The 9,585-nt window shown below is 34.0% G+C and overlaps 1 protein-coding gene across 1 annotated transcript; it reads left to right on the forward strand.

The window, feature by feature from the left end:
- Window positions 1–1,719: 1,719 nt before the first annotated feature.
- LOC149777681 (uncharacterized) lies at window positions 1,720–9,133 on the forward strand. Its single transcript, XM_089938235.1, has 3 exons — window positions 1,720–2,249; window positions 3,918–4,013; window positions 6,216–9,133. Exons 1-3 carry the CDS (start codon window positions 1,739–1,741, stop codon window positions 6,302–6,304), a joined length of 696 nt encoding a protein of 231 aa, XP_089794361.1. The 5' UTR covers window positions 1,720–1,738; the 3' UTR covers window positions 6,305–9,133.
- Window positions 9,134–9,585: the final 452 nt, after the last annotated feature.

Here is a 9,585-nt window from a genome sequence, read left to right on the forward strand (position 1 = left end):
CTATCGTGTACGAAGCATATTGTGACAATAGAGGCAAATGAAATCCGTTCTTAACTCGCCAAATCGGTCTGGATTCTTTACTGTAGCGTCATGTGTGCCTTTTTGTGAGGTAGAAGTACCAGGTTCGATCTATGACGGCGGCTATGTTTCGTTCTTATTCGACTTGAGACGCAATCAGTTGTTGGTAAAACTGTGAGGAATGCGTTTCGACCACTCTGAGATGGAATTTGAGATGAGATTCAGGGTTGAATCTTAAAGTAGTATGTCGAGGTGTTGCGGTCCAGGTATATGAGGTCAGAAACTAACAGGGAAAGTTGGTCCGAATTCTTTTGTCAGGTTATATGCGAGTCTGACTTGGATAAAACAGTACTGGGTTCATGTTCTCAGTCGCAGGTATGATTTCTTTCCTTACTACGGTATTCTGCTATATATATATCCAAAATATTTTAGGTAACCAAAGTAAGCAAAATTGTTTCTTTTGCAGGTACTCGATATCGACAAAGGACTGCAAGAAACAATGGCTTCCTTTCCAAATTTATTTGGCGTCACTTACATGTCACCCTGTGTCTTTGTGGATCACGACATGAAAGATAAGCTGAAACGTCCCGCCACAGTAAAACTGCCATTCATTCCCGAGAATATTCCTGAAGATCAAGAATTAGTCAGTTTTCATTGGGGAAAAGATAAGGTTACGATTGAACCAACGACTGCTATTTTCGGTAAAGGTGTCTGCACGTTGGAAGCTGATGAATTTAGTGGGTATGTTAAATCTTACAAAATCAGAAAGAAATTAAAATTGATTGATAACACAGATTAAATACCAGTTTTTCAGCCTCACCAAACATAATCTATGTCCAGGTTACTAAGCAACGACTGGATATAGATGCGTATTATGTGATCCAATGTCATCCATGGGTAAGGGTTCGTGTGCATGAAAAAGGCTTTGCCACCATTCTGACTAGATATATAGCTCAATACGAAGCTCAATAAAGCACCAGAATTTATCCCATAAAACGCAAATCTATATCTGCTTTATGTAAACTGATATGTGGCATGTTTAGACGACCATTTTAAAATAGAATTGTAAAAAGTATCTATTTATGAACAATACACAAAGCATCCATTGACAGACTGTATATTGATGCATCTGTTTCTCTATATACTTATTTGCTAACCTACCTACATAATTTATTTGAAAGTCCTCTGACCACCTGGTGAAGGAGATCAAATCAACATTTGATGGAACTCTGTACTCCTCAGCCGTTACTTAAGTCACATTCCCAATCAATTTCTCTTCAAGTGAAATGAAATAGACTTAAAGAAAATGGGTATCGAAGTTGTGCAACATTCGTGTCTATAGAGAATCTTAGAAATCTCTGCACGTGTTTTAGTCTTTGGACAGTAAGAGTACTGTACGTATTTTAGTCTTTGGACAGTAAAATTACTGTACTTAGTTTAGTCTTTGGACAGTAAGAGTACTGTACTTATTTTAGTCTTTGGACAGTAAGAGTACTGTACGTATTTGTTTCTTTGGACAGTAACAGTACTGTACATATTTTAGTCTTTGGGAAGTAAGATTACTGAACATATTTTAGTCTTTGGATAGCAAGATTACTGTACGCTTTTTATACTTCGGACAGTAAGATTACTGTATGTATTTTATTCTTTGGACAGTCAGAGTGTTGGTGTGGCAAAGAAGGGTGGAGTTTCTGACTTCTCACTAGACAAACAAGTCAGAATGAGTAAAGGAGAACTCAAGCTGTGCAAGATTCTGACCTTTAGAGACCCAAGAGACAAGAAATCGTTGTATATAGATTGTTGTCAGTTGATAGAAATGGACAAAAGAGTATCTGATCTTAGAAGCGAGGGGCTAATGGAAATTCCTTTGAGCCGGTCGAAGGACCTTTACCTTACTGAAGCCGAAAGAATCAAAATTCAACTCAAGGGTTCCATTACCTACGTAGCCGAAGTCCCCAAACATTACCATTGTATCACGTATTTGAGCACGTGCTCCGACGTTCACACGACGTTTCCCGTGAAGTCAGCCAAGAAAGCTGCTGCAGATCCCCATGGTATCCTTGTATTTGAATCCCATGGCGCTAGAGCCGATACATTGCACGTGGTGCACTATGATCCAGACAGACTAGATGACGCAAAGATAGCTTTCATGCCGAAGGCACCTGGAGATTACTATCAAGATAGAAGAACATTTCCTCCAGACACAGAGACATCCAACAGAAACGACAAAGGTAAGTTAGCTAACCTTTTGTATCTTTAATGCAGTATGCACAATGTTCATACAAAACCTGGCCACTTTGACCCAGTGTGAACAAAAGATGTAATTAACAGCAAACGAGGCTTCCATATGGTTGTGGTGGCCAATTAATACAAGTAATCAAAGACTATATCTTCAAGGAAATGTAAAATAGGTGAATAAGAAACTTCCAGCTTTGAAACAGTCTCCGGTTGTCTAGACTACACAATCACCATGACAACAGACATTTACATGATATAAGCAACTTAATCATTATAAAGTATACAAAAATGATACTGTCCATGTAACTCCATCGCAATAAAGCTATGTTTGATCTAGTTTAAGGAAACAATCATATATTATTACAGAACCAATGAAATAAGCTTTGTGTTAAACAAATATTAAAATCCGTTGAGACTGAGAGTCTGATACGACTGATATAATATGTAGCATGGTTTTGTTATAGGTCAGAATTTCCGTTCATTAGTGCAGATGAAATATGTTAAATCATGAAATAGATGAAACATGTTAATCGTGTATTGGATGAAAGAAATTAAATCATGTTTTATGGAATTATGTATCATCTGTTGAATTTATAGTATAATTCTTATCAAAGTCGTTTGAGAAGTTATATTGTAAATCATTTAATTAAATGGTTAGTGCTATACTAAAATTACTTGTATACTTCATTAGGACAAGGCCTATGGCTAATGTCCTAAGGTGAAATCAACAATTAAGCAGATCAGGAATGACATGCCAGTATGAAGTGGGTCACGTAAACAAAGCATGTGATTCAAAGAACAATTGCCTTATGGAGAACTAACACGAGCGTTCTAGCATTTAATTGGTTCAGTGAGATTTGAAGATCAGAATAGGACCGTTTGTGTATGTTGACGACCAATTATTGTCAAAGGGATTGATACGATTTAGATTATTTCATAAATATCGTGAATCAGATATTGTTTATTTAAAACGCACTTGGACACACTATATACTGACCATACACATTATTTATTTCATTCTTCACTTATGCTAGTGCTCGTAAGAGCCACTGAGAGGAAAAAAGTGATTTAAAATTACGTGTTTATTGGATATAACGAAGTGGATATTTATTGGTTTAAACAGTCAGTACTTTGGAATTATGTGACTATATTCAAGGACTTGAATATTTCAATTATTTAATTGAATTATGTGAAACTTTCAAGGACTTCTGTGATATTCTTTGTACACGAGATTACATTGAAGTAAAACTTTTGGATTAATAATTGTGTTAAATTCAATGTTAGCACGGTAACTCATAAGCAATATAGAAGCTTCGTTCGGAATACTTTAGTGAAAAATTGATAGTACACTTAGGATTTTTAGGATTACACACTAGGATTTCATACACTGTAAGTTATCTTTAATTCTTTCACTTTCTTTAATTTTATATTTTATTTAAATGGAACAGATGAAACATGTTAAATCATTCAATGTGCAACTGGAAAAGATTTTGTCTCAGCTAGGTAAATGATAAAATTCAGAGAAAAACTTTTCCATTTTAAAACGTTTCCTTTATTTTTTCTTTATTCATTTGAAATTGTCTAATTATTTCAAACTGCATTTGTGCTCGAAATCCCCCGAGATTACTCTTTAAAATGAATTGATGCGTTGCTTATTTCAGCAAGGGACTCTAACAACAAGGTTAGTGAAAGATGGGATCCGAAGATCGCTGTAAAGAAGGCACTGAAAACTGCGAGGAAGCAAAACTCTGGAAAGGGTAATTGCGCTCTTTGGGAATTAAGTATCGGTCTTGATTGTGAAAGGTTTCATTAGGCTTTAAGTGTCGGTTTTAATTGTGAGAGGTTTCATTGGGCTTTAAGTGTCGGTTTTAATTGTGAGAGGATTCGTAATGTTACAAGAGAATGCGTGCTTCACGTTAATTCTACCATAATATGAGATGAATTGGGATTATTATTTGTTAATTCCGAATATCTAGTAATAGTGGAAAATATGTCAACAGGATTTTCTTATTTTTTGTAAAGTTATCTTAAAGTTTCGAAAGTACTGAATATATTTCATTCCAGTAAATGACATCGTAACATGGTATTTCAAGGTGTTAATTGTTAACGTTTCGACAGTATTGAATATATTTCATTCCAGTAAATGACATCGTAACATGGTATTTCAAGGTGCCATCTGTGTATGGTTATTTCTTACAATCTTTACTTTCGGAACATGCTATGCTTTCATTTCCATTTTCTCCCGTCCCATTCATCTTTATTTCGTTCTGTTTCATATTCATTTGTTAGGGTATGTTATTGCTTCTGTGTTTACAAAACGTTTCTATTTTTAGGCATGTATACCCTCGATCATTGTAGATATATATAGATAAATTCTTTGTATACACAATTTCCACAGTGACTGAAAGATAGCTATTTACATTCTAAATAAATTTAAAGTTAGATCCTTTCGTTTATGTATTACATCAGTCATGTCCGTTTATCGATATATCGATTTATCGTTTATCGATATGCTACGAGCTGCCAAAGTGACTTGAGCATGTTTCTTCTAATAATTGCTGGTATAATTTAGGAACAGAGAGACATGAAAAAGTTCAGGACAAACCTGCAATCTTTCAGTCAAATGTCTTCACAAAACTATAACAATTAAAAAAATACTTGAAAATTTTGTTGCAGGTTAATCACTTGTTTTAAACAATAGAAGTGTGATGAAACCATTATGAAACATCTTACATATAATCTTGCATTATCTACAAGCATTTCATCATCTGTCAAAATAAAGGACCGATATACTAAACGCTTCTTTTTATTGACAGTCAGCAAAGAGAAAATAAGTCATAAATACAACAATTTATCAAATGTGAAGATGAGACGAATAGTTAGCCAAATAGTCTAAACAATTACCGGGAAAGAAATCATTAATTTGAGGAAAAATCCGAAGGTTTGGCCATTCTGAAAGCACGTTTGTTTTAGAAATGGGAGTTATTCATTCAGGTGTAGAATGGAAGATAGTACACAAGTACACCAAATTTCATAGTCTCTTGTAAATGAAAAGGGTGAAACAATTGTTGTATTTGCCCTTCATGTTTAATATTTCAAGTATTGTAGTAGTTAATGTGCCATGGGCCTTAATCTTTACAGTCCTATAGAAGTTTATGAACCCTGGGCCTTAATCTTTACAGTCCTATAGAAGTTTATGAACCCTAGGCCTTAATCATGAAAGTATTGTAGATGTTTATGAACCCTTGGCCTTAATCTTTATAGTCCTATATAAGTTTATGAACCCTGGGCCTTAATCGTTACAGTCCTATAGAAGTTTATGAACCCTGGGCCTTAATCTTTACAGTCCTATAGAAGTTTATGAACCCTGGGCCTTAATCTTTACAGTCCTATAGAAGTTTATGAACCCTGGGCCTTAATCTTTACAGTCCTATAGAAGTTTATGAACCCTGGGCCTTAATCTTTACAGTCCTATATAAGTTTATGAACCCTGGGCCTTAATCTTTACAGTCCTATATAAGTTTATGAACGCTGGGCCTTAATCTTTACAGTTCTATAGAAGTTTATGAACCCTGGGCCTTAATCTTTACAGTTCTATAGAAGTTTATGAACCCTAGGCCTTAATCTTTACAGTTCTATAGAAGTTTATGAACCCTGGGCCTTAATCTTTACAGTCCTATATAAGTTTATGAACCCTGGGCCTTAATGTTTACAGTCCTATATAAGTTTATGATCCATGGGCCTTAATGTTTACAGTCCTATATAAGTTTACGAACCCTGGGCTTTAATCTTTACGGTCCTATATAAGTTTATGAACCCTGGGCCTTAATGTTTACAGTCCTATATAAGTTTATGAACCCTGGGCCTTAATCTTTACAGTTCTATAGAAGTTTATGAACCCGGAAGCCTTACCTGAAACAAATTTATGGTTATTGGCATTATTTATTATTATTCTCTAGAAAATGAAGAGGAAAGAGACAGCGGTGAAGATGAAAACCAGAAAATGTCAGACGAGGCAGATATACCATCGACTAAAAGCAAGCGATAGGTCAGTTTGTGACGTAACCATCTACATGACTTCCGGTAGAAATCCTTTTTAAAAGAAGTCTGTGAGAAAGCATTACCAAGAAAAAGCCGTTCTTTTAGTGTACCATATTTTTTTAAAGAAATCAAAGACATTTATAATTTTATTAGTAGCCGAGAATATAATGACACGCCAGCAATTTTTCGTCTGAATTATTTGTAGCCTAGACTATAATGCCTCGCTTGGTGCAAAGTTTGTCTTGTGAATTAGTTAGCAAGGACACAATAACAAACGACTTAAATAATAGTAGCAATGTGATGGCGATCCTCTAGCAAGGTAAAGTCCTGTAGATGTTTGCATTCATTATGATTTCTTAGTAAGGAACAGCAAAATTAATTGGCAGTATTTTGCTTTAAATCTGTGTACCATGAACAGTTTTATTGGAACATTATATGATTAACTCGGGTCATTAGATAAGTATGTAATAACAACATTAGATAAGTATGTGATAACAACATTAGATAAGTATGTAATATCAACATTAGATAAGTATGCGATAACAACATTAGATAAGTATGTAACAACAACATTAGAAAAGTATGTGATAACAACATAATTACAGAACCATAATCTGTTATCCAGGGTCTTGTAAAAAATCATATATGCTTCATTATTTACACTTTTGCAAATTAAAATACACACACATCACTGACATAAATTAAATATATACTTCTTGATTAGATATCATTCTTTTTGTTGCTTTTAAATTTGCAAGTTCATATGCCACCTATATCGAATATATTCAATTTAGTCCATCAGTTTAATTCTAGCGAAAGTAATGTTTTTGCATCTAGTAAACAACCGAGAAGTTTCATTATTTGTTTTATTCCTCCATATTTTCTTTCTTGTTCTCTTTTTATCACTGATTTATTCACCATGAGATGTTTACTAAAATGGAACTTATCGTTTTAGAGATATGAAGATAGTTTTTAAATGAGTCCTTCCTGAGAGAATTCTTAAGGCTGCACTGATGTGGTTCTTCCCGGGAATTTCCCAGGTTCTTCCTCCACGAACTATATTAGTCACCATGTATAGTTATCATGGGCTGAAAAAATTCCCAGGTTTTCCTCCACGAAATATTTTATTCACCATGTATAGTCTATCTCGGACTGAAAAATGGCGTTAAACATGAGACCAGAAGAGAGTAGGAAGAAGGGTTTGTAAAGAGGTTTGTAGTCAAGTCTATCATGGGCTGAAACATGGCGTTAAACATAAGGCGAAGAGAGTAGGTAGAAGGGTTTGCAAAGCGACGTGTGGTCAAAGTTGTTTCGCTTTCCCAGTCTGTCGATTATATATTTGGCCAATCTAAAGAGTGTTATGCTTAGAGAAAATAAAATGTATTATAGATATAAAAGTCCATGTATAATAAGATCCACACGACTGTAATATAGCTATAAAAGTCCATGTATAATAAGATCCACACGACTGTAATATAGCTATAAAAGTCCATGTATAATAAGATCCACACGACTGTAATATAGCTATAAAAGTCCATGTATAATAAGATCCACACGAATGTATTATAGCTGTAAAAGTCCATGTATAATAAGATCTACACGAATGTAATATAGCTATAAAAGTCCATGTATAATAAGATCCACACGACTGTAATATAGCTATAAAAGTCCATGTATAATAAGATCCACACGACTGTATTATAGCTATAAAAGTCCATGTATAATAAGATCCACACGACTGTATTATAGCTATAAAAGTCCATGTATAATAAGATCCACACGAATGTATTATAGCTATAAAAGTCCATGTATAATAAGATCCACACGAATGTATTATAGCTATAAAAGTCCATGTATAATAAGATCCACACGAATGTATTATAGCTATAAAAGTCCATGTATAATAAGATCCACACGAATGTATTATAGCTATAAAAGTCCATCTATAATAAGATCCACACGACTGTATTATAGCTGTAAAAGTCCATGTATAATAAGATCCACACGACTGTATTATAGCTGTAAAAGTCCATGTATAATAAGATCCATACGACTGTATTATAGATATAAATGTAATGTATAATAATATCCATACGATTGTCTTATAGAGATAAACGTCCATGTATAATAAGATCCACACAAATGTATAATAGATATAAAAGTCCATGTATAATACGATCCACACAAATGTATTATAGATATAAACGTATCCACAAAAATGATCCAATTAAAACATATCATAGATGTAAACGAATCCACAAAAAACGGTCCATTTAAAACTTCTGAGCGCAATCAGTATCATATTTGTTTTGTCCAGAACACCTGGTGTTAATAAAAAAAGAATCAAGCCCAACTGGCAGATCTGGGTGTGCTGAACCGCCCGATCGCGGTGACTTGGTCTGGTCCATCTGGATGGACTGGTCTAGCCGATCTGGGTGGGTTGGACTAGTCGATCAAAGTTGACTGGATTGGTCAATCTGGGTGAAGGTTTTGCAAATCAGACTATCGTTTCAAATAGTTATGACTTTAGAAATCATATATTATTTAACAGTAGTTGGTGAGTTAGTGCGGCTTTAAGAACACTGAATGGTCGACAGACACGTCCATAAAGTCCGATTTTGAGGTAAACATTTCAAAATACAAACCTTAAAGTTTGTGGCAATAAAGCGAATCAATGAAATGAATCGTTCAGAAATAATGTAACTTTCATACAATGTGTAAAGTTTGCATGACACGTTTATAAATAATGTAACTTTCATACAATGTGTAAAGTTTGCATGACACGTTTATAAATAATGTAACTTTCATACAATGTGTAAAGTTTGCATGACACGTTTAGAAATAATGTAACTTTCATACAATGTGTAAAGTTTGCATGACACGTTTAGAAATAATGTAACTTTCATACAATGTGTAAAGTTTGCATGACACGTTTAGAAATAATGTAACTTTCATACAAAGTGTAAAGTTTGCATGACACGTTTAGAAATAATGTAACTTTCATACAATGTGTAAAGTTTGCATGACACGTTTAGAGCACAAAACAAAAATGGTAATTTTAATTTCAATTGACAATGGGAATGGTATTTTGTCAAAAAAGGAATCAATAACCACAACGAACTAGATGACCAAAAGGAATCAAATGACTACATGGGACTAAATGACAACAAGGAACCAAATGACAACAAGGAACTTGTACACATTATGTGATACTTTTTAAATTTCATCACTTATTAATTAGCACTGTGAAATGTGGAAACGTTTTAAAAATAAATTTCAAAAAATGAT

This window comes from Sinohyriopsis cumingii, chromosome 17 (assembly GCF_028554795.1).
Source record: "Sinohyriopsis cumingii isolate HCF-2022 chromosome 17, ASM2855479v2, whole genome shotgun sequence".
Taxonomy (NCBI): Eukaryota; Metazoa; Mollusca; class Bivalvia; order Unionida; family Unionidae; genus Sinohyriopsis; species Sinohyriopsis cumingii.

Bases quoted from the DNA above. Each gene is read 5' to 3' on its own strand.
- LOC149777681 (XM_089938235.1), top strand. From the start codon at position 1,739: ATGAGTAAAGGAGAACTCAAGCTGTGCAAGATTCTGACCTTTAGAGAC. The intron at 2,250-3,917 runs GTAAGTTAGCTA...TGCTTATTTCAG, and splicing joins ATCCAACAGAAACGACAAAG to CAAGGGACTCTAACAACAAG. The intron at 4,014-6,215 runs GTAATTGCGCTC...ATTATTCTCTAG, and splicing joins GAAGCAAAACTCTGGAAAGG to AAAATGAAGAGGAAAGAGAC.